The 26573-nt window shown below is 42.8% G+C and overlaps 1 protein-coding gene across 8 annotated transcripts in view; it reads right to left on the bottom strand.

The window, feature by feature from the left end:
- SEMA5B (semaphorin 5B) overlaps positions 1–26573 on the bottom strand; it is a 345985-nt gene that overhangs the window by 105707 nt on the left and 213705 nt on the right. For all 8 annotated transcript variants that reach the window (XM_005279803.4, XM_005279806.4, XM_065561488.1 and 5 more), the window contains one exon: positions 23046–23091. In XM_005279803.4, the coding sequence (XP_005279860.1) occupies positions 23046–23091 (46 nt within the window). The remainder of the gene's footprint in view (positions 1–23045; positions 23092–26573) is intronic.

Genomic DNA, 26573 nt, shown 5'->3' on the forward strand with positions numbered 1-26573 from the left:
TACATAAGCAGCGTAATACCAAACTTTGGGGGTAAGGCACCCTTGCACTCATTTCACTACCTGATCACAATGCATATGGCCAGCCCAGCCATGACACATTTTCTTAGCCCCTAGTAAACAAAACAAAACAAAACAAAAAAGTTATTTCTGTTTATTTCTCAAAGCTGTCTATGCACATTTAGCTACACTGCAAACTAACTAAGCAACAGGCTGCTACCCACCAGGCTGGAGATCATCTTGAATTTTTCATTCATTTTCTCAGCTGTCTGAGCCATTTAAGTTTCACTGCCACAGCAAACATAGACTGGACTATTTCCGTGCCTCCTGATATGTGTGTCAATCAGAAAAACAGCAGATGCCTATGGAATGACATGGTAAGACACCAGCTCTTAGGTCACTGAAGCTGGTAGAAGGATGCAGAACAGGAAAACAGGAGAATATGAATGTTCTTCTAGCTGCTTCCCCATCACCCACATGCTTACACCTGCAAGCAATATTTAGCAGTTTGAGGATTGACTGATCGGGGGCACCAGTACTTCACTCCCTGTTCCTCCTAACCTTGAGGGTTCCATCTCTTCTCACCTCCTACCTGGGGGGAGGGGGGCTTCCAGCCCCCTCGCCCCTTCCCTCTTCCTATTTCCAAACAAACTTTGTGGGGTTTCTTATTGTCAATGGTTCTGGAAACTTTGGGGACCTCATATGAAACCATGTGATCCATATGCATAATGAAGCCCATATTCTTGTACTATACGAGTCTGAATAGCTAGTCCAAGGGCACCGTCACTGCATAAAATGATAGGCACAAAAAACATGCACAGAGTGGCCCACCCATCTGTGCGGGCTGGCACTAAAAATTCTGGCAACAGTATCTGAGGACTGATGGTGCCATTTAATGTGCTTTTCATTCATAAAATTGACAGGTGCATCTGCTTCCCCTCTCCTCCACCTCTGTGACTTGTGTTCCTTTCAACACACAGTTCTTCTCCCCAAAGGCTTTTTCTGCAACTTTCTGAAGCCATGCAAGCCATCTCAGATACATGGTGCAACAGTGGCTAAATGGAGAACACTAAGTACCACAGAGATGAGCCACAGACGCAAATCTGAACTTTCTTAAAGTTCATAGATATTCTGATTGAGAGTCTGGGTTTCGGCTGTTTTAATAGGTGATAGAGGCCAGTTGTAAAGTTTGCATCCAGTTCAGAATGTATTTAACGCTGATGGATTTAACGCTGATCTGATCTGAAAACTCCATTCTATCTTGTGCTTTCAAACTCTTTAGCACTCAGCACACACTTCTCGGGGACTTTTGTAGATCCAGCTACTCAGTTACCTACAGGTGCCACAGCAGGTATCCTCAGTACCTCCTTGTGTCACACAAATCCTGGTGACCTAAGTCATGTGTCCCCTCAGACTCTGATGCAACACTCTCACTGACTTCCTGGGCCAGACTTGTCTTTGGCCCAGTAACGTTGATTCGCAATCTATAATTAATTTGAGACTGCATTTTAATGAAGTAGATTAAGCTCACAATAATCCCTGTGTTATACTTGGACTACAAAGATACAGTTTTTGCCCAGAACTAACTAAGGTATCATTTCAAAAATGGAAAGCAGAGACTATAAAAAAAAAAAAGTTACACTGCATATGTATTTGGTAAATGAAACCCATTTTTAATTTCTAAAGTATCTCATTACAAACCCATCCATCTGTCACCATCCTCACTTCCATTAAATAAGTGTTCCATAAGAGCTGCTGACAGCCTTTCGTGCCTGCAGCTAGGCCCAGAATCATGCTGTTCTCTTCTCTTTTCATTAAGATCTTTTGTTTTTACATCTTATGTTATTTATATCTGGAGGTGATTGGAATGCACGTATTGCAAACCCAGGGCCTGATTCTGCAAGATGCCGAGCATCTCCTGTAAGACCCTGAGGCCCCCCCCCCCCCCCCAACTCCTACAAATGTCTACAGGAATGGAAGGAGCTCAGCATGTTGCTAGATGAGGTCTACAGGGACTGCTAAAGACAATCAATTCACAAGAATACACAGAGGGGGATTCTTCCATCTGCCCAGGACAGAAGAGGTGATTTTGGTTCCATGCTTGTTCAATGAACGGCACCCTGAGCCCAGATTGCCAGCTCCATCAACCTGCACTTAGACCTGAGCTGGCAAAGTTATTTCTCTCCCTTACATGTTCCTTTCCAATAACCCTAATGGGGGCTGGTATCTGCAGTTAAAATACTCCTCTGAAAAGAGAGACACCACCACCAAGGTAGCTTCCAATATTCCTTATTCCAGCACAAACGTCTGCATTTCTTATCATTTACATTAGTAAATCTTTTTGTACTGACTCATTTTGGACCTGACCCTGTGAGGTGCAGACAGCTCTCAAATCCCCCTGACAGCAGGGAGCACAGAGGGTGCTCAATACTCCACAACAGGCACAATTAAGCAAAGCATTTAAGCATTCACTTAACTTTAAGCATGTGATTAAATCCATCTCCATTCAGCAAAGCATGTAAACATATGCTGAAGTCTGTTGATTTCAACAGAACTAAAGCACCTTGCTGGACAATGATGGGCTTTAGCATGTGCTTAACGTTAATCAAATGCTTAAGTACTTTGCTGAATTGGGGTCAGCGTAAAGCCCTTTGGGCAAAATGCTGCCTACAGAAGCCAGCACATTTCCGCTACAAATTGCCATCATAAACCTCTTCATCCATTTAACACCAGTCAGAAAAATGTCAGTTCCATAAAGTGCAACATACAGATTACTGTTGATGTAGACAAACTACTTTATAAGGCCATTTCTATGCTCATAAATATTTGATAATCTCCACAGAAGACAAAGTCCACACCATCAATGACAATGCTGACCTACCGTTTATGGAAAATCCGGTAGAGTTTAAAAGGAAATGATAACTTTCTATTGGTGTTAAATTACAGAATTTAAAAGAAACCACCTCTACTAGATGATTCTAAGGGTTGGATCAAGAAAACTCTTAAGAATGGATCTCATTTCATTCTATATAAAAAGTATTCTAAAAACCTATTCCTTTTCTACCTAGCCTCACTGGTTTCCTCCTCATTAAATTCTATTCGACTTATCCATAAAGGCCTTGGTTTTTGTCTGCTAAGTACCAGGCACATTTTCCTTGCTCTATAAACAATAATTTATCAAAATCTAACTTCTTAATAATACAGAACAGAAGCTCAGTGCCCTAAAAGCCACTTCTGAAGTTCCACAGCAGTTAAATGTATTAAAACTGTGATACACAAGGCTGATAATCAGATAGAGTTGAAAGCGAATATAATGCTGTGTCTCAGAAAATAGATGCGCTAAGTATTGCACTGGGCAAATTATAGAACATTGCTGCAGACTGTGATGCCTATGAGGAATGGTCATGGAATTCAGCAAATTAGTTTTTGATGGGAGCAGAAGTGTGGAGAGGAGAACTGCACTGCAGCTAATCAAGTTGCTAATTGATTTCCCTTCAATGATCTCCAAAGCCTTAGGATGTGATAAAATGCAAGTTGTACATTTCATTTTCAACCCAAACTAACCACACTGTATATCAGCAAAAGCCAGCATAACAACCTGGCTCTACCCCAAGTGACTGGGCTAACCATATGTGCTACAAGTCACCTGCAGGCGCTGAACATTATAATGGAACATTTAGGAGGCAGGAGGGATACGTACTGGAAAAAAAATCAAAAGGCCCAGATCACCATTAACCTGTATTAGTGGGTATATACATTTTTCACCAGTGCAAATCAGCGTACAAGGATCAGGGCCATAGTGAATCAAGCCCTCTTATTATAACGAAAAATAACCTATTAAAACAGTGCACCTGATTCTGCTCAGACACTGGTCTTAGACTTATGTAACTCCTGATTTACAACAGTGTAAGATCAGAATCAGACCCTACGCGTAAGTGACATTAAGGGGAGGCATACACCAGCCAAAGGAAGAAAGTTCTTATTTAAGGTTTGCTCTGGATCTGTAGGTGTATTGAGGATGAATTAAACAACCTAGCCCACAAAGAGTTTTATCAAAGTCCTTGTACACTGAGAAATGGTATAGCCCCAGGTTAGCTGCTGTACAAGAGTTGTACAAATCAGCTACAACCACTCTTCCTAAATAAGTCAACAGGGACAAAGCAGGACTGATCAGACACTCAGATTAACTCTTTCTTCTTCTCCGGTTGTATTTATTTTAACCATTTTGCACCATTTATTCCTGGCAGGGCCTGTTTCCCTTCCTATCATGTGTCTGTCTTGTCTATTTAGATGGTAAGTTCTTCCAGACAGGAACTGTCTCTCGCTAGATGTCTGTACAGTGCATAGCAGAATAGGGTCCTGATCTCAATCAAAACAAATGGGACTTACTGCAAAGTAAGGTAGACAAAATCTGGCCCTTAGTTTTTAAATGAAATTCTAAGTAATATGTTTTTGGTCAAGTACTTTGCCTTCTGTGTGTTCTTGCTAATGCTGAACGTTAGTTATTTCTCTCTCCGGAGCAGCTGCAATTATCATGTATTATTATTTATTTGTACTACAGAAGCTCTACACAGGGAGAAAAAACCTGCAGCTGACCCAGGTCAGAGGACTCCAGCTCCTGGGGCTTTCGTTCCTGTGTAGATGTACCCCCAGAGGCCTGGACTGAGATGGAGTCCCCATTGTACTGGCATTATGCAAACACACAGTGAGAGACAACCCCTGACACAAAGTGCTTACAATCTAAACAGACAAAACAGGCAAATGGTGGGAGGGGAAACAGAGGCACACAGAGGCTCAAGCTCACACAGCAGGTCAGTGGCACAGCTAAGAACAGAGCCAGTTCTCTTGATTTCCAGTGTGCTGCCAGGTCCACAATACCACACTGCCTCCCAGGTTTATTTCTGTATAGCATTCTTCATAGAAATAGTATCACAGAATGTTTCTCAATCACCAGGTCAGTGCTAGCTGGAACGGAGCAGCACTGGGGGGGTTTAAGAACAGGTTAGACAGACACCTCTCAGGGATGATCTATGTTTAGTAGCTAGAGCAAAAAGGACTGGATACAGGATGCACAGGTCCTATTCTTAATTCCAACATGGATTTGGTGTGTGATCTTAGGCAAGTCAATCACCTCTGACTTTGTTTGCCACTGTGAAACTGGCATCACTGTTCTGTAGCTGTAAACTTTCATTTGCCCTGCAGGGGATTCCATTGAATAACACTGGGTTCCTGTAAATCAGACACTCCTCTTTCCTGTAGTGTTGGGTAGGAATTTACAGCTCCAAACTCTATATTTCCTTATCTCAAAGGGTTATTGTGTGAGGCTTAATAGACCACAGTTTCTAAAGCACTCTAGGATGAAAAGCACTGTACAAGTGCAAAGTATTATTATTAAAGATTATTGTCTAAAGCTTTACTGAAGAGCATTTGATACCAAGTACAAATTTTTTTCCAGCCCTCTAGAACTAAAATGGTATAAAACTAGATTAAAATGTTTTTCTAAAGTAAGTGCTAAAGATAATCACAGCCAGGGTACAACTTGCATTCCCATTTCAGCTCTTTGTTGTTTTAAGGACATAGATACAAAGGAATTAAAAAAATGAAATAAAAATCACAGTTTATAATAGAATGGCCAATTCATCTTTAAAAAGAGACTGTCAACTTCAAATTCGTAACTTAAACAAGCAAATTTCCTTGCTAGTTGCTCTAATCCAGTGGTTCCCAAACTGGGGTTCGTGAACCCCTGGGGGGTTCACAAAATGTTACAGGGGGTTCTCGGGAAAAAATTTCCTAATGGTGGCCAGAGCTGTTCCTAGGGACCCCAGGCAGCACGGGGCCAGCAACCCGGAGCCCCTGGACTTCTGAGAGCTACACATTTCAAAGCAAGCTGATCTATCGCACTGAGGAGATTTAAACTTCAAGACTCCTTATAAGAAATAGAAAGGGAGGTGGATATTTTTTGCTGTTTTTAAAATTAATTAGGCAGCTACTATTGTTTTAAAAATTATTATGAAGAACAAGTTTAAGCTTTGTTGTAACGTGTGTTGTTTGCCTGGACTGCTCAAGACCTGAATGCTTGTGTAGGAAGAACTCTTTGAGTTGGCGTCTTAAATACCTTCATGCTGTTTCACATCTGATACTCCTTGATGAAATATAGGAGCCTTGTCTCATAACAGGCTTATTCAAAGTGATACATGCTACGAAAATGAGATCTTGGAAGAGTGTTGCTGTTTTCATAATGTAATAAAATTACTGTAATGATAAATAATAATTAATAAATAGTGTGTAATAAGCATATCATAAAAACAAATTTTATATGTCCAAGATCACTGCTTTTATGAATTATACTCATGTAATGGAGAAAATCCCTGGAAATATTCGTTTTTAGAAGGGGGTTCGTGAAACTTGACATTTTAGTGAAAGGGGTTCACAGATTGTTAAAGTTTGGGAATCACTGGTCTAATCTTACCCTCAGTCATTCTGGTGTATATCCAGTCTAACCAAACTGACTTCCACTGAGAACAGAACTTGAGCCCTTAACAATAATGTAAACTTAGATAGTTGAAACAGGAAGTATTTTTTAATTTCCAATTTACTTTTCACTAATTACTTTTTGCATTTCTTGCACTGCACAAAGTACAGTCAATGACATTCATGTCATTTTGTTTACAAATCATTGCTCAAAACTGCAATATTTGGTTGCAAATACTGCAGAAGAACATTTTTTGTTTAAAAACAACTATATCTATTGGCAGTTAGAAAAAAAACAAATATTTCTATTGGTTGTAAGTTTGTAAAAGCACATGTTTACAAAGTCAAAGTTTGGTCCAAATGCAAGTTGATCGTGTTCCTTCACTGAGATTAAAGTTGGGTGGGAAATGATTTTTCCGGCCTGTGAAAAATAAGATTTCAAAAATTTTCCTGTTCCGTATCAGAACAAAACCAAATATCCCAGATGATAGTCTTAACCACCAGGCAACTGGCTATCCTGGGGTGGGTTAAATATTCCTTGTAATGGGGACTCAAACTTGGGTCTCATACATCCCAAGTCAACGCTGCTGGACTAGCAGGTCAGTCTTGCTTGGTCTCTCTGACCCAATGAATATATAGTTATTTATACAAAACAGAAGAGCTCAAATAGGAGAGACTGAACAAGCCCTATCCCAGAACAGCCATTAGCCTGGCGGTTATGCTAACCACTGAGCTATTCTGTAAAGCCAAGGTACAGTATTTCCTATGATTGAGAACCAAAAGCATACAGGAGCCATGACAAGGTATTTAGCAAAGTAGGCAGTTAACCTCCATGGTAGAATTTGGTCTCCTGCCATATCAAATATATCTTGTAAATTATGTCAACAAATGTTGGCAAAAGGGACAGGTGATTATGAAGATTATATGATAAATCAATAAAATAATTATATAAAGGAAGTGAAAATGTACACAGCCAAAAAAATAAAAATGTCACTTTAGTATGTCAGACACAAGTCAAGGATATGAATATAGCTGAACGCTAGTTTATTTTAGGTTGGTCATAATCTTTAGACACACCTGACATTTTTGTAGTACATAATACACTTTGTTCGCACCTCCAGCTCTGTTTATTTTGCAAAGATCAATTTTTACATTTCTTCTCTCATAGGTATAACAAAGTATTCCTTAGGACTGACTCAACCACAGCAATGCCTCCATTTTAGCAGCATAACTCAATTCTCCCTTCCAGGCTAATGTATCACCAAAAGATGTCCATCTCCACCCCTTTTTGTTCTTTAGTAGAGTCACCATTCAGAAATAAATGCCTCCCTCCCATTCATGGGGTCCACTGATGGATGTGCCAGGACTCCTAAACAGCCTTCCTTTACTGTTCTGCACAATGATCTCGGCAGTAGAAGGTTCAAAAACCTTTCCAATGGACCAGCCCATATTCAGTACAAAATCGATTTACCATGGCTGCAGTCCCCTTTGTGTTTCTGCATCAAGCAAGGAGATTTTATTCTCCTTCATTTTTCTGCTCTGGGTTTCCTCTCCATTGTGCTTGCCTTTGAAGCTTACTGCTGTGTAGAGATGTTAAGACTTCTCCACTACACATGCTTTTCTTTTTCCACTACACAGATAGCCCGGATGGATACCGCACAGTCAATTGAGAGATTTTTGTGCACCCTCATTAAAAGGCTTTAACGTCCAGCTATGAAAGGGGATCTTCGTCAACGTTTCCAATCAAAGATGTAATCAACAAAGTCTATGTGAAGCTTCCACACATTATCAGCGTCCTAGATAATAAAGTGGGGAACTATGCATTCCTTATTCCACTTCAGGTTACTGCAAGAAGTAGTCCCTTTAAGCCTTTATTTGTTTGTTTAGAGAAATAACTGAATTAAGCTCAAGGAAACTGCCCAGCGTGGACACAATTCTCTCAACAATTAGGATGAGATTCATGAATCAAAATCAGCACATCCTGCCATTTTAAAGAGACTAATGAAGAACTCAAGATGACATTTTCACTGTTCTGTGTTCCTTGTTTTTCTTCAGGGAAATCACATCTATTGCATCAATGGGGCCTAATACTCTTTCAGATGACAAACACCGCAATATATTCTCATTAAAATCGTATAAGTTGTTCAACATGGGCTTAGTCCTGTCTCGGCTCTAAAAAAGGGGCAATTAAACAAATAAAATGTTCATGTGATTCGACTTATCCTATCCACATTCTTTTCTGGTTGTGCATTTAAGCTTGGTGTAGTGCAACCAAAGGGGAAAAAAGTGGAAATCTTTAATGAAGCAAAAAAAAAAAAATGCCTTACTGGGACCAAATGAAAGGCTTGAATTAATTAGCCCAGGGGAATTTCGTGCAAGCCAGAGAAACTGGGAAAGTCTTTTGCAGAGAGACAGACTGAAAACAACAGGATCCTGAATAAACATGACTGCACTACGCAACTCTCTGCGTCTGCAGCACAAAAGGCAAAACCAGAGTCTAATTCTACTTCTCGATCTTATGATGTTTCTGAAGACATAACTTCAGGAGGAAAGGCAAGAATGGCACAACACCCACAGGTACAAGTCAGCCCACTCTTTTACCCTAGTCGATCCACTTTGCTGAGATCAAAGTTTCGCCCTCTTTTTAAAATATATATTTAGTGCTGGGGAAAGAATCCAGACAGCTGACCATTATTATTATATGTAATTGTGGTAGTGCCTGGAGCGAAGAGCTCCATCACACTAGGCGCTGTTTAAATGTAGAACAAAAAGGAAGCCCCCGCCCCACAGAGCTTACTATCTAAGAATAAAGCGAGAGACAACAGGTAGGCACAGCAAAGAGATGGCAGAGCACAAGGTTACAATGAGATCACTGATCAGTGTAATAAGTGGCAGTCATAGACTAAATCCCTGTTTTGCCACAGAACACATGGAGCCCAGGCAGAAGCGATGAAAGCTTCCCCAATGGGACACTGGCAACATGCCTCAATCCTGACATGGAAGGACCCCCCTGACAGCTGAAAGCACAGTTCAGTCTCCAGGGCCCATTCAATCCATGGCCTACCAAATGCTACCGGAGTTGGTGGAATTTGGGATGCTGAACACACATCTAACAGAAAGCAGACTGAAATCACCACTCATTTCCCTTAAGTAACGAACACTACAGCAATCAGTGGGTAGCGACTTTCAGTTGCTACCAATAAGGGATGGTGTAGAGGGGCAGCTGCCCCACTCCTGCAGAAAAGGGGTCAAAAGCAGCCCTGGAGAGGGCTGCAGCAGGGAAAGGGATTAAGAACAGCTGGGGAAGCTGACTGGGTAGCTGACTACAGCTGTGGCCAGCTTACTCAGGGCCAGCTGGCCCTTATAAGAGGGCTGTGGGCTAGAAGCTAGCAGACTCTCTCTCTAGCTTCTGAGAGAGAAGGACCTGGCAGCCTGGGAGCTGAGCAGGGTACCTAGAGTGGAGCAGGGCTGGAGGAAGGCCAGAGGAGCTGGGGAGCTCCAGCCTGAAAAAACCCAGGCTGCAGGCCTTGCTAAAGGCCAGGAAAGGTACTGGGGCTACAGAAGTGTAGCCTGGGAATAGGCAGAGGCAGCTAGTTCAACCCCCCTTGCCAACGATGAGTGGTTTACAGACTGCAGTCTGCCCCAGTGAGCAGGGCTAGATGGTGACTGGCAGTAGCCACTGAGGCAAGGTGGGGATAGAGGGTTGGGGGTTTCCCTGGGTGGGGAGACCCAGAGTGTGGCGCTTCGGAGCTGGTGAAGAGCTAATTCCTAGGACAACCAGCAGGAGGTGCCACGCCAGTGAGTCATCACACTCCGCCACAGATGGATTAAAAATCAGCTGAACTAGTGATGAAAGGTTCATAATGCATTACCAACCCCCAGAGCAATCCAGTCCCCTGCAGTATCTTTTTAATTTCACTGTAGATGCAGTTGTGTTACAAATCTACACTTCTCCAGCACCTTACTCAGAGCACCCAGCGTCTAATTACAGCTTCCTGCCTGCTTTACCTCAAGCTCGCTCTGAAACTAACTTCCAGTGCCGGTGTGTTTTCATTAACACCAGACCATCCAGGGTCTATCAGGAATGGAGCACTTTACTTAAAGGAGATAGCAGAACAAACTGTGCTGACTTCCTCAGGCCATGCTCCCAAGACCTATTCTAAACTCCCACTGCCCTCAAATCAATCTTCTGAACAAACCAAAATTGATCCAGTCCTAGATGCACCTTCCAGAAAGACCAATGCGCCCATTTTCTCCTAGAGCCCAGCTCCGTAAGATGGATCACCGTGTGCAATTACTTCCTCACTGGCCACTAAAACATTATTAGGCCCAGGTCAGGATGACCTTGCCAGAACTTCTCAGATGTAGATATAAAACTAGGGCTTGGTGCTTCATCATACCGACCAGCTGGCTGCTAGTTTGCTCAGCCTGCAAAAAAAACAGCACAGGATCGGAGTGAGGGAATCTGACACTTCTCCAAGAGAAACACAGAGTGCCAGCTTTGAGAGAAAGTGATGGGGTTTATAGAAAGAGACCTTTAGGGAGGCTATATAAAGCCCAGCATTTAGTACTACAAGACAGAGACAAACAAGAGTTTAATCAAAACAAGATTATTACCTTAAAGAAAAAGGCTCCCCCCTACTCCATGTTGCCAAAAATTCTAGTGCCTCCATCAGAATCCCATTCCACAACTCTTGCAGCAATAAAATTTTATCTGCCTCTTCACTACAAGTAAGCCTCCTCCCCAGGCTTCACTTAGCAGTTGCTCTATCTCCTCCTCAGAGTCTGTTGAAACAGACGCCTTCAGACTCCCTGCTTGGTCTGTCACAGTTTGCCTTGCTTCTGTCTCTTCCTCTCCAACACCAGACGTCAGCACCTCATGCTCCAGTCGTCTCTGCCAAGCTCCGTCCCAACAAGGAATTTATTTGCTCTTTCTACTGTAAAGACGACTCTCATCCTGTATTTTTTATTCCTTCCTATCTCTTGCCATCCCACTATTTATCTTCCAATTTTTTTCACCCTGAGCTCAGCCCCTAGTTTCTTTCTGGCACCTGTCCCTCTCCCCTACCTACTCCTCAAAAACAATTAATTTAACCTCTATCCAAGGTCAAAGGCTCTAGTAACACATATTAAGAGTATGCCCCTTATTTAGGATGTGGGAACACAGTCTGATTCTCTATTGGTCTTAACAAAGGATATTTTTCCTCTGTCCCATTTCTCTCTGGATCCTTTTCTGGCTGTGCAAACTTTACATGGAATGAAAATTTCAATAGATGCTACAAGCAAAGTACATTAAAAATTATTATTTAACATTCATATTGCGTTAGCATTTAGAGGGCAACTAGATGAGGGTCCCATTGTGCCAGGCACTGCACAAGCATCTAAGGCCTTGGCTACACTTGCAGCTGTACAGCGCTGTGAGGTAAACCTGTCTTCGTGCAGCTGAGTAGGGAAAAGCGCTGCAGTCTGTCCACACTGACAGCTGCCAGCAGTGGCGTGGCCACACTTGCAACATTTGCAGCTGTGTTGGGAGCGGTGCATTATGGGCAGTTATCCCAGCATTCATGTGGCTGCAATGTGCTTTTCAAAACGGGGGGGGGGGGGTGGATTGTGACAGGGAGCGTGGGGGGAATGAGAGTGCTTTTTGGAGCATGTCAGCTCTCTATTTTGCAAGTTCAGAACTCCCGGCCCCCTGCTCATTCATTTACTCACTCAAAGCAAGCTGCAAACTGTTTGCTTTTCTCTGTGGTACGAGCTTTGAAACCGGCACTTCCGCATTCCTGCAACCGGTCACAACAATAGAGAGGATTGGCCACTTGACAAGGTGATTAGTACAGCACTGCAAGCGTTTACACTCACACCCCTGAGTCGTAGCCACTCCGCTGCAGCTGTTATTCCTCTCGGAGATGTGGACTACCTGCAGCGGTGTACCCAGGGAGATACAGCGCTGTAAGTGCCCTGCCAGTGTGGACAGGGAGTGAGTTACAGCGCTGGGGGAGGCTTTACAGCGCTGTAACTTGCAAGTGTAGCCAAGGCCTAAGAAACAACAATCCCTGCCACGAAGAGCTGACAGTCTGAAAGAGAAGACATACACAAGGATGAGAAACTGGGGGCAGGGGAGGGAGAGATAGCCACAGTAATGGGATGTGCACCGTTCTTAGCCAGTCAGGAGTGGCAATCACAAGTTATTCCACAGGAAGACCTATACCCTACACAGAACTGTGTGCATTGGAAGCCTTTTTCCTTGAGCAGGATCTGTTCTTCTAAGACGGCTTTTTGAAATGCTAGACTGGAAAACCTGCATGAGTTCAGCTGGCGGCACAAACTCTTAAAGTTGTGGAGAAATCAAACCTAAGCCTTCTTCAGACTCCTGAAGCGACGCTTGAAATAATCCCTGAAACTACGGTCTCCCCCGCTCTTGGTCCCCTAATGATAGCATCTTCTCCCAATCGAGGCAACGAGAGGTATTTAGAGCTAATCAAATTGGGGCTTGATCATCTTTTTCTCCTCTTCATACCTGGCTTATAGGATTAAGCGGGGGAACCCTTCCAACCAAAAGCCTTGTCATGTTATCAAAGATTTCACCCTGGCATGCTGCGGTGAAATCAATGTTCCACAAAAGTGATGAATTGTTCCCCTCCCTCCCCAAACTCTGGACGTGCCCTCAGAGCCGCAGAGCTAGGCAGCCTGTGTTAGTGACTCTGCTGTATGGCTTCAGGCTGCGATAATCCCATGAGAATTACTCATTCAAAACGGTTACATATCAACTAAACTATTACCAACCAAAACAAATCAGGATCATTTTATCCCGGGAAACTGCTTGTGCCACCATGAAATGTATTTACTGTAAAATAAATGTTTTGGGGTTTGTTTTTTTTACAAGAGCTCAATAGTTTGTTTTATAGGAAACACACAAGGTTGTTTTTAGGCCAGTTTTAGAGAGGCACAAATCAATAACTAGTCTTCTTACACTCCCACTATAAACTACCCTATGCTACCAGGGGCAAATTTGCTCCTGTGCAGACAGCCAGCAAAAGATATAGGAACCACTTAAGTCTTATTCAATCCCTGTTTTGAATTTAAAATGCAGATATTAACCTATATTATACCTACACTATTCTACAGTAACTTGCCCAAATACTGCAATTTCACTCTTGAAAGATGCAATACTTTGGTATGGAAGAACAGAACGTTGTCTCCTTTACTAAAGGTCATGGAAGAACACACAGGAGTACTAGCAGAAGGGGAGCAAACATGAAATACTTTTTCAGCAGTGTCAAGGGATTTTCAGCTCATTTCTGGCCAGGTTTTAGGAACAAACATTTCATCTGCTTTCACAGAACTTCTCATTACTGAGTCCAAGAAAAAAAATATTGCCCTAAGCAAACATAAATAAACTTCTGCCAGTAGGTCAATTTTGGTGGAATGTTGATTCTTCGCTCAGTAACACCAACATAAATAAGGAGTAAGTCCCTAAAGACAATGAACTGATGTTGGTGCAGAGCAAGAGGAGAATCACAGCACAAGTACACCGACGTCTTCTGGGCACCCTGGAATCAGAGTAGTGGGAAGCAAGAGAGAAAAATAAGCTAACTAAAGCCAAAATATGCTCCACATTCTTTTGCAGCACAAGGAATCAGAGGCAATGCTGATTGTAACAAATGCGAGGTGCATTTTTTCTGGTCTGTGTAAAGCATGTTTAATGGCCCTGGCTGTAACTTGCAAGTAATAAGAACATTAGTCTTCATTCCCCACACATAAAATGCCTGACAGGGTTTTATCAAATAAAAAGCCAATATGCCACAGTTATCAGTAAGTGACTTCAGCAGCTACTTAAATTCTCAGTTTTTGACTCCTACTCTAAATGTTTGCTGACAAAGCCCAAAGCCCTGGCAATTGTTTCACCGTTTACATTCCAAGGTGAGGGGTGGGGAATGGCCGCCTGAAAAGTTATTTGGGAAGAGGGCTGACAACCAGCCGCTGACAAACATCACAGAAGCTGCACTTTTCACACATGAAGGTCAAGTGCTAGGTCCTCAGCTGACGTAAATCAATGCAGCTCTGTTGACTGCAATGGAGCGTCACTGATTTACATCAGGTGGGGTTGTGGTCCAAACACAGTGTCAGAAAGTGAACCTCCAAACTCTTCTTACTGCACCCTAATAGTGCACCACAGAGAGCACTGACTTCAATGAGGCTTCACACAGCGGTAAGCAATATGACCCCAATTTAGCAAAACATTAAAGCATATCCTGAAGTCCATCCATATTCAGCAAAGCATGTCACCATATTCTTAACTTTAAGCAAGTCCAAGAAGAACTTGAGCACCTGTTTAAAGTTAAGCACGTGTTTAAGTGCTTTATAGAACACAGATGGACTCCTAAATAGAGACCTTACCTCTGTAGTGAGTGTTTGGAGGAAGGAGTCCTTAGAAAGGAATGCGGACTCCAGACACACACTTTGACACTTCTCATATTTTCCTCTACATCCTAGATTTCAAGAAACCAGAAGCTCCAGCAACCTCTTGGATAAAATCTGGGAAGAACCTGAAATTCAATTTTCAGGTCCAGATCTAAATTTTTTGAAAGGTGAGTGTATTCAGATGGACGCTTTGATTTGGGCACAGATGTCAGATTAAAAAAAAAAAAAAAAAACACACAATGACAACAAGAATCAGGGTTCCCTCAGTATTCAATCTTCTATAACTGAAACACAAGGAACCACAATTTCGTATGATCTTGATGAAAACCAGATTTGCTCAAAAACAGGTCCAAGATACTAACAAGATTTGTCAGATCTTCAGCACACAGTACATCCGTCACATAAGCCATTTATTATGGAATGGCATTAGAACTCTGGGCTGAGAGTAAGGGATTTTAGGTGTAGCTATGGTAGGTAATTTAGGAATAGATTTATATGTTAATCTGCTAATAAAAAAATGTATCATTCTGATAAAATGTGACATTCATAACTAAACTATAATCCACATATTGAGGTTTGCTTCTGCTGTACTATATAAGGTGTTGATTATGTTTAAAAAAATAACTGGATGTGCCTGAAAAATAAGAAATAAATATTTTATCTAGGTATTTATACCACATCACTCACAGTGGTAACTGAATAGCTGAAACAGACAAGCCATATTCAAAACACTTGCAGTTAACTACAACTTAAAAACTATTTTCTTCTGTAAAAGTTACATTCTTGAAAATTTCAAAATGCAACGGATTTTAATGCAGCCTCACTAGTAAATAAAGCTATGAAAAAGGTCCAAAACTCATCTGCGTTTTGTGTTGAATGACAAACCTGGAACTCAGACCAGATTCTATTAAAGGTTTGCTAAAATTTGTGGACTTTGGAGGAAACTTGGAGGAAATTTGTGGACTTTGGAGGAAACTTGCTTTTGAGCAAATCTGGTTTTACATCAAGATCATATAAAATTGTGGTTCCTGTTGTTTCAGTTACAGCAGGTTGAATACTGAGGAGAACCCTGATTTGGAAATATTTTTGCAAATAAATACAAATTAAAATAATAATGCTACTCTTATATAGGCCTTTCTTCTGTAGCTCTAAAACCACTTTACAAAGGATCATTATCCCCATTGTACAGATGGGGAAACTGTGACAAGGAGCTGAAATGACTTGCCCAAAGTCGCTCAGCAGGCCAGTGACAGAGCTGGGAACAGACTGCATGTCCCAGTGCAGTAGTTTGTCCAGTAGGCAACACTACCTACCAAGTTGAATTTAATAATGTCATTCCACCAATCACAGTAATCATTTGCAAGTATCCTGCTGAGTACTGGTCCTTCATGAAAATGTTTCTGAACCCTTAAAGTTCCATGAATTTTAACATGAATGAACATTTGGATGAAAATTTCTACTGAAAACTGCATTATTCACTATTCATCATTTGTTATACTTATAAATTTTTATGCAACTGTCCAGGGAAATACTGGAAGTCAGATTCTGCCATCTCTACTTACACTGGAGTAGTGCTTTAATATGTGGACTGCTTGCAGAGTAAGGTACCAATCAACATATGTAAGGGAGGCAGTGTCAGGCCTCGAATAGTAGGAAATAAAGCAAACAGGATGTGTTTAATTCTTGTTTTTGATTCAAGACCAGAAATACAAATCTTGTTCATTCTGTTGCAGGGAGAGATGTTCAGGACCGATGGAGACATTTTATTACCGTTAACTGCAACCCGTTGATAGGTACTATTGATTTACCAGTGGTTTTGCCCTAGAGTTAGTGATCCCTCCACAGAGAAGTGTCAGAGGGAGAGTGTCTGTAGCAAGAGCAGTTCAGTTGAAGAGCTGGCTCTGGGAAGTGCAGCTGTTTCTGATTGTCAGATTAAGAGAGAAAAAGTGAAGCAGGGTAAAGTACCTTCTCTCAATGGAAATCCTGATCGCTAAGAAGGGCAGTTTAACTAGTAAAGAAATGTATATCAGCTTTTCCTCTGTACTTGAGCTTTGCACAGATCTGCTCCTTTACAGCTTGGTCCAAATGCCACTGAAGTCAGTGGAAAGAGTTCAACGATTTCACTGAGTCTTGGATCAGGCCGTATGGGCTTGGGCCCTTATTCAGAAAAGGGCTTGAGCACATGGTCAATGGGATTTAGGCACTGAAGTCAATGGGACAAACTCACGTGCTGAAAGTTAAGTACTTTCTTACAAGTAAAATTTCCAAAAGCCCCTAAGTGATTTAGGAGCATACGTCCCATTGACTTTCACTTAGGGTAAAATTTTCAAAAGCAGCTAACTGCTTTGCTGAACAGGTACCATATTTACCTGCTTGAGGGATAGACTGAATTAAGGCCTAGATTCTGATACTCTTACTCACACTGAAAAGTACCTTACTCCACAGATAAGCCACTAAAGACAATGTTGTTACTAAGATGCTTTTTTTCTCGGTATGAGTAAGGGCCTCCATTCTGCAAGTCTGGACCAGGTATTTATTTTGCCATTTAATATGTAAATACTTTATGGCTCAACTCCCTATTTTTTTAATGGCACCCTTTTATAAAAGGAGCAAGTATTCTTGAAACAGTTTTAAAGTTGCCTTCATGAAATAATGTCATCAATATACATGATGCGCTCATACCCTGCAGTGCTGTGAGCCGAGCTGGGCAAAATGGTTTGGATGAACAGGTTATTCTTGAATAGTCATCTGAGGAGGACTTGAACTTGGGTCTAACACGTGAGAGTCCTAACTACCATGGTACAGAGTCATATATTTCTTTCTCTCCCTCCCTCTGCCCCCAATGACTATTCAAGTATTTTATACACAGTGGAATAGCAACAACAGGAGAGACAGAGAGTCCTGCCCCCAGAATCCCCCAAAACCCTGTGATTAGGGCGCTCTCTTGGGAGGTAGGACACCCAAATTCAAACCCCTGCTCCCCATCAGGCAGAGAGGGGGATTGAAAATGGGTCTCCCACATCATGGGTGAGTAGCCTAACCACCAGCCTAAAGTTATAGGTGGCAGCAGTCAAAGCCTCACCTCCCTTCCCACTTCGTTAATCTAGCCCCTTTAAAAATACCAAGGAACAAAACGTGTCAGGTCAAGCCAAGTTTCATTCGATGGCCAATCGACTTTCTAGATACACTGAAAATTTCAGAAGTTTTCCATTTCAGTTCAGGCCAAAACAATTCCCACTCCCCACCTCCCCGAACTGCCAGTGAACCGAAAAATCAGTTATTCCCCCAGCTCTAGTTGTGAGTACTCCCAATGAAGTCAGTAGGACCTGGGGGTATTCAGTACTCAGGGTCTAGTGAGAAATGTGTGCCAGGCAGAGTGATTTTATATATGCTGGCAAATGTCCTTGTTTAGTCCTTTTAAGAGGCCCAAATTAGCCCAGTGTATTTTTTTAAACGCGCCATGAAGATTTTGTTTTTAAACGGACACTTTCCACCTAATCTATTAATTGTGAAGTCTAGTATAAATAGCCCCCTTACTGGCCTCTCTGTTAAAGCTGGGGATTAGAGGGTAACCCTGTTCCTGGCTCTTGCATAAATTGAACAGTGTGTGCTATACATGCATATCATTGCCTAGGTTTAAAAAATGCCCAATATTTATGAAACATAATGCATACGTGAGAGCTGCTTTCAGGGTGGAAAAGGAAGATGTATGGATTTCATGTTAAAGGGACATTAGCAGATTTAAAAAAACCTGTATGTTTTAAAGGCGAATTTCCGGAGTTTTGCCAGAATTTTAAAAATCTACAAGATTTTCAATAGTGACTAATGTTTTTAGGTACCTTGAGGTACCTTAAAGGGACTGATTTTCAGAAAGTTGAGAGAACTTGTCTCCTGGAAGTTCAGCTTCATTAAGATAGGGACCAAAACATTGAGACACCCAAAATCATTAGTGACTCCTGCAATATCTTGGCCCCAGCTCACTGTTGGCCATTAGCACAGACTGTTAACATTTTTCATTTCTCTCAGCTTGGGTAGGACAAGAATAGTTTCCCCTTTGTTTCTAATCCATTTTGCTTCCTGGTTCTCAAGCACAGGCCCGGTGCTGCAGCTCTTGGAGGGGCAAACAGGGGAAGGGAATGTTTAACTTCCAATGAAAATCTAAAGCCACCCCGAACCAGAAGTGAACCTTGGATCCTGGCAGGACAGAGGGGACCAAAGCAACCTACTCTGGAGAAGGGACAGGAGATAAAGAGCTGAGAGTGAACGCAGAGGAAGAGAAAGGAAAGGACAGTCTTTACTGTCTCCTTAACATGTCCTCCTCCCCACCAAAGCCTGCCATATCTTACCCTTACCTCCCCAAAGTGTCCCCACCAGCATCCTCCTGCACTCACCCCCTTGAAACACACCCACAAAAACCTTCCCATACCCATGCCCGACCCGCCACCAAAATCCTATCCTATTTATCAGGAAACATTCATTGTTGACACATCTTTCATTGCACCAACAATACCAGTAATGTGCTTCCAGAAAACAAGGATGCGAAACAAGTTTTCATCATATGGGCAAGATGTGTTATAGTTTGTCTTTGTAATTGTAATTTCAAGATCCTAGCTCCATATTTTATGTATTGGGGGGTAATGTTCTATTCCAATTTAAAATGGGTTGAATCTCATGTCAGTATAGCACATTTTTGTTGTTGTGCTGTGAGCTTACAAGCATTCATTGCAATGCTGTATGGAATAGAGCTGGGCAATTTTTTCCTCCAGCAAATAGTTTATTCACTGAAAAATGCCTTATGGGAGAACCAAGTTCAAATCCCTGCTTCACTATTTATGTAGATATGTATCCAGAATGGAACAGCTTCAATAGGAGAGACAGAGAGACCCACAGCAAACTAAGCTAGGGTGCTTCCCCCACAATGTGGAAAACCCAAGTTTAAACCCCTGTTCCACAAGCAGCAGAGTGGGGAATTGAACCCAGATCTCTCACATCTCAGCTGAGTGCCCCAACCACTGGACTACAGGTCAGAAGGAAGACAGTTGCAGTAATGCCATTGCTTCCTCTGGCTGTTTTATTGCATTTCCTTTGCTTTTACAGTAAAACGTGCCCAGAAAATACACTAAGCAGTTTGTTTTGACACAAAACAAAAAATTCAACTTTTTCTATTCACTGAAATTCTTCAGATTGTGTGTGTTCAGTTCAGGTTGAAACAATTTTAATTTTTGTTTTTTCTATTTTTCAGAGCTGCCAGCAAACTGAAAATCCAGCTATGTGGAAAGAGAGAAACCAAAGTCCCAGAAGGCCTTCAAGTTTCCAAACCAAACAGCACCAAGACGGTTTACTCTAGCCTTGTGAAATAGTAGCTAGAGCCCTGCACGGATACAATTTTATATTCACGGATATCCACATCCGCAGATATAAATTTGTATCCGCGCAAGGCTCTAATGGTAACTACAGAATTTTCAAGGGCATAAGAATTTCCTTTGAATGGAAACAGTGAATAATGTAATGTATATGATGAGTGACTGTCACCTGTTCAACAGTAGGAAATGTTCATTTTCTGAGTCGAGAAAAGACGGTGCAGGGAGGATGCATTAATCAGAGTTGGCCACTAAATCTACAACATTACAGAAGGAGAGAGATTTTCAAGCACCCAATTCAGTGGGCCAGGTAACAGTGTCACTAGGATATTGCTCCAGTGTTGCCAGGCTCATTGGAAGAAAAAAAAAAAAAAACCTACACTTCTACTTCGACATAATGCGGTCCTCAGGAGCCAAAAAGTCTTACCGTTATAGGTGAAACCGCGTTATATCAAACTTGATTTGATCCGCCGGAGCGCGCAGCCCCCCCCCCCCCCCCCCGGAGCACTGCTTTAACGCATTATATCCAAATTCATGTTATATCGGGTGGCGTTATATCGGGGTAGAGGTGTACTAAGATCAGCCTCCTTTGTGGCAAAAGCACTGAAGGGGCTTGACTCTTGTCTGTGGGTGCAGAGTGACTGAAATTTACACTCACCCTTTACCCACAGTCAGCTGTGGCCATGGGGGGTGGCAGGGAAGGCAGTTTTAAGCTCAGACTAGTACTCAATCGGATCCCCTCCATTAAAGGGTAGCCTAGAAGAGGCGCTGAATCAGGATCTCTTCTGCACGTCCTGGCTCTGCCCCCTACTCAGCACACAGTTCCTACTCGGTGGGCAGTGCTGCCCAGTTCAATCTCAGCAAAGCAGGGATGGGGTGGGGACTTGCACCACGCATGGGTTCCAGTGAGAAGTGAATCAGATCCACTGGTAGGAGAAAAGACCCTCCCAATACATGTCGAACTGTACGATCCGGATTATATTTTAAAAGAGCTGCTAACACTTCAATACAAAACAGTCTCCATTTTGTTATTTTCTAAACTTTGCCTGCCTCCCTCCCCCTTCTATTGAACTGAACTTAGAATCCCCTTCATTTCTCGACTTGATTGTCTATTCTTTTCTTCAAAATGATGTATATGGAGGGGTGGGGTGTTCTCTGAGCAGCATTATGTGCTTCACGGATGCAAGCCAAGTAGCTACTTAGGCAACCACTAGGTCTGGAAACAATCGTTTCCATCATTTCCAACACGTGTGTCCGCATAATTCCATGCTCTCATTGTCATGCAAAGAGTTTTGTAGAAATGGCCGGATACACCCAGAAAGCAGGAACAAACTAAGCTCTTTATGTTAATCAGAGATCCCACCACATCCTCCACTTGCATACAGGAGGGCTTTCAATTTTAGGCAGTGTAGCGTGCAGGCCATTGTGGAAGAAATCTACCCCAGTGCAGGAAGCCTGCACAAAGCTCTAGCCATTGTTTAAGCCCCACTGCAGTACTGCCTGCAGGAGACTCTCAACCAGGTCGGGATGTAGGGGACCCCAGCGGGTAACCAGAACAACAGGCTGTGATAGTCCCTCTGGGAATCAGCCCTCTACAGAGAAACACTATTTCACCACCACCACTAGGCTCCCATCTCTTCTATATCCCATTGGAATTCTTCTGGCACACGTAACCTACCATCCTTGAAAGGGAAAGTTCTGTTAGATGAGGTCCACTTTTAGAGTTCGTTCCACTGTCACTTGTACTTCATAGAATAAAAAAGGAAGATGCACGGGAATTAAGTGTGTGACTGCTAAATAGCTATGCTGCCCTCCATTCACACTTAATGTCAAGAGACTCGCATGCAAGGAAACAGGGTGTGGCAGGTGCTTTGCCCAGCCATGATGAATACTGCCCATTGGTCAGAGCATTTTAGCCAGACTCTACGTGGGCAAGGGCGCCTTGGAAGTCAACAGGAGCACTGAGTGACATGCCATAATGAGGCCTTGGACTCTAAAGTCTTTGGGGGTAGGTGCCCACATTTTGATCTGTCTAACAAGAGCAAGGCACATCTTTTGGTGCTTACAGAAAACAAACAATCTATACCCCAGCATATTTGTTATTGACACTCTGTTAATTTAAAAGTAATTAATTAATTATTAATTTTTGCTGCACCTTTCACTTCCAGATTCAAGCTGGAGGGGGGGGGGGGGGGGGGGGAGAGGGAAATCTGCTCATCCCATTGGCTGTTTGTAAGCCTTTTCAGTCCAGTGCAGACAAGCCTCCTCCTCTACCATTGGGTGGTGGGTGACACACATTTATAACCAGCTGTGCCTCTGAACGCCTGCACGTCCTATCTTGTTTTTAGTAACACATTCAGCTCCTCAGCATTCCATGCTCCCACGGGCACAACAAAAGCAGAGAGCGGTGATGGACGAGAACTATTAAAGCCATCCCTGCAAGCTGCTGACATCTGCACTAAGGAAAGCCAAAGATTTCTTTGTATGGTTTTATTTAAGCGGCACCAGTTATCAGTCATGCTACCTGCTTTGTTTCTTTAAGAGGTCATATTCTCAGCACCCACCCATCCCATCACCACCAAAAACACTCAAGAATGGAGAGCAAGGAAGTGCTATCCAAATGGCCAAGCACTGGAATGCCCTCCCTTTTAGCATTATCTTCTCAGTGAGAACAAATAGTCCAATTCTTCCCTCTGCCACTCTGAACGCATATTGACAGCTTACACCAAGCGATTCCAGTAGCACGTTCATGAACGAGTCAAGCAAAACGATTGGGTAAAAAATGAACAGACATACCTGGATAAGAGAAACATTGTGTAGACTAAGTCTGAAGAGGTAGTTCCTGCATGAGAAAGAAGAAATAAAAAAAAGTTGTTAGATTCAGGAGAACTTTTTAAAAAAGGAAGGGCGGGGGAGAAGAAAGTGAGGGAAAAATCATATACTTTCGGCTAAAATGTATGGTTATGCATTTATACAGGCAGCAAGGCTTTCCAAGAAAAGTGTCCACGTGATCCACTGAAAGAACAAAAAGAAATGCTAAAATGGTGCCTCTTGTTTCACAGAAATGTAGGGCTGGACTGGACCCCTAAAGGTCATCTAGTCCAGGCCCTGGCACTAAGGCAGGGCCAACTAAACCTAAGCCATCCCTGACAGGGGTTTGTTCAACCTGTTCTTAAAAACGTCTAATGATGGGGATTCCACAACCTCTCTTGGAAGGCTATTCCAGTGCTTCACTGTCCTTACAGTCAGAAAGATTTTCTTAATCTTTAACCTCAATCTCCCTTGCTGCAGAGTAAGCCGATTACTTCTTGTCCTACCATCAGTGGACATGAACAATTGATCCCCATCCTCTTTATAACAGCCCTTAACATATCTGAAGAGTGTTATCCGGTCCCCCTCACTCTTTTCTCAAGACAAAATATATCCAGGGTTTTTGCTGTAACATTTCCTCATAGGTCTGGTTTTCTAAACCTTATTTCTCCTCTGGATTCTCTCCAATTTGTCCACATCTTTCTGAAAGTGTGGCACCCAAAACTGGACATGATACTTCTGCTGAGGCCTCAGCACTGGCAAACACATCAGGACAATAACCTCCCTTTGCCTGTCTTGTCATGAACTTTGTAACAAAACTCAGAGCCAATTTGTAGCCAAACTTTCCAAAGCCTTTAATGGAGATGTACAAAGAAACCTGAACGACTAGGGGCTTGATTCAAAATCTTCAGCTGGCCCAAGGCCTATGCTGCTACACTCCTGTTTGCTTCTGGGAGTGGGGATGAGATGGAATCTGCAGACCTGGGCTCAGAAGAGCAGGGAAAAGGGTAGCTGCATTCTGCTAGGTGTTCTCCACGCACAAAATCTGCAGCAAAATCAGTGCAAGGGCCTGTGGCCTGAACCTGTGGTCCGTGTGGAAATTCCCCATGCCCCCACACCCAAGCCATGATGTAGAATCTTTCCAAGCAAAGAGGATTCTGGGGCAGAGGCAGGTGGGTCCTGACATGATAGTTCTTGCTGCCAATGGTTAAAGGGGGCAAGGGGATGGCCAGATGGCTATCGGAGGCAAAGGGCCTAGGCATCCCCACGACACCTTCATGATGTGTGAAGAGCTAAAAGAAAGATTCAGATTACAGAAAAAAGGAAACAATCATTTGTGTTATGCAGGTGTTTATGCTTAATAACCTTGACTTAATGCATTCACATTTCCACCCATGTCTAATGAATACATTCAATATAGTACAATCATAAATATAATAAACAGAGAAAGATATAGTGTGATCCAGTGGCTGGAAGCTGAAGCTAGACAAATTCAGACTGGAAATGAAGCACAACTTTTTGACATGGTAATTAACCACTGGAACAATTTATCAAGGGTTGTGACAGATTCTCCATCACTGACAATTTTTAAATCAAGATTGAATGTTTTTCTAAAATATAGGTCATTTATTTTGGGGAAGTTGTATGGCCTGTGTTATACAGGAGGTCAGATTAGATGATCACAATGGTCCCTTCCACTCACGTGCACAGGAATAACCGACAGAGGAGCATGAGATTCTTAAATGACCCTCAAAGCATGTCACAGACGATACTAAATGAATGATTTCCTGAGAAGTATTTAGGCAGTGTGGCCTAATAGAGCACTAGTCTGGGATTCAGGATACTTGGGTTCTAGTCCCAGCTCTGCCACTGGCCTGTGGAGAGACCTTGGGGAAGCCAATTCCCGCCCTCTGCCTCAGTTTCCCCATCTGTAGCATGGGGATAATGACACTGACCTCCTTTGCACAGAGCTTTGAAATCTCAACTCTGTTCACCTACTGATGAAAAGAGCTAGGTATTATTAATTATTATTATTATTATTAGCAAAATGTGTCCAATGTATCTTTCCAAGTTCTCACTTAAGAGCATCTCCCCAAATCCAGCAGTTCTTTTGTATACTGAAAACATCCTTCCCTTCTCTTACAGCTGCATAACCTCCCAGATACTCTGTTATTAAACTGTTTCTCATCAGCCACAGCATGCTAACACGTTGTGCACTACCTGGTCCGCACCGGGACGCTGCATTCACACTAGAAGTTCCCCAGTGCACTGTATTGCAGTGCTGTTTCAAACAGCATGATGTTAAAGCATGTTAGGGAAATTTTAGTGAAAACCAGCAGAGTCTACACAGACCAGTTAGTGCGCAACAAGTTAGTGCACTTAGAAATCACATTGTTGTAGTGCACGTTGCCACGCTGTGTAGAGAAGCCCTTTAACAAATATTAAATGTTTCACAGACCCATGGCACGAGGGTTACACACAGGGGTGAAAGTAAGGCGGTACGGGCTGGTACAGTGGCCAGTACCCAGCTGACTTTAAAGTGCTGCCACGTCACCGCTTTAAGGATCCTGCTTAAAGTGCAGGTGCAGCAGCGCTTTAACGTCGTTTCCCCCCTCACTCCTCCCTGGCCACCGACAGGAGGAGCAAAAGGAGCAGCTGCCCCGGGGCCAGTGATTTAAAAGGGCCCGGGGCTCTGGCAGCGGCGGCTGGAGCCCTGGGCCCTTTAAACCTCCGTTGGAGCCCTGGGCGGTGCAGGCCAGGCAGAGCGGATGGGCTGGCTGGGGGACGCTGACCCCCAGCCCCACCCCTTCCGCCTGAGGCCCTGCCCCTTCCGCCCAAGGTGCCGGCCTCTGCACCGGTAAGTCCTGTGTTATACTTTCGCCTTGGTTACACACAGCTATGGAATCGCTCAAACTGGAAATTTTGATCCAACAGCTGATTTTTCTTGGATCCCTTAGGAAAGCGCATGCTAATTTAACAAAAATAATAATGCAGCTCTAGTGTGTAAGGTATCATGAAATAATCCTGCTCCTGAAGGTGTTAAAGCATGTCACAGGGCCTCAAGTCTTATAACACCCTGAGGAAGGAGTTCTCATGATAACTGGCTCGGAGCTGGTATCCTGTTGTTAAGCATGCTATTTAAATGCATTGATTTTGGAAGTCTTATAACACAGATTCCAGCTCCTTGTTTTAGTCCTGTGAAACACGGGGTGGTTTGACTGAGTGATAAACTTCTAATATTAGATTCCCCCCCCCCCCCTCCCAGTGGAACAGATTCAACCCAAAACTTTTAAAGGAAGAGGCATATTCAAAGGAGATGGTTTTCCTTGCACCCAAAAGAGCTGCAGAAAGAACAGAGTCTATTTAAAGAAAAGCAGAGTCTATCTTTGCAGAGATCACTACGTGGCGCATGCACATATGCATCAGCTGTGAGCTGTGGTCAGGTGGCACACAACCCTCCATCAGTCAAGGATACTAAAGTTCACGCAATTATCTTCTCGACTCTTCATACTA

This window comes from Chrysemys picta, chromosome 11 (assembly GCF_011386835.1).
Source record: "Chrysemys picta bellii isolate R12L10 chromosome 11, ASM1138683v2, whole genome shotgun sequence".
NCBI lineage: Eukaryota > Metazoa > Chordata > Testudines > Emydidae > Chrysemys > Chrysemys picta.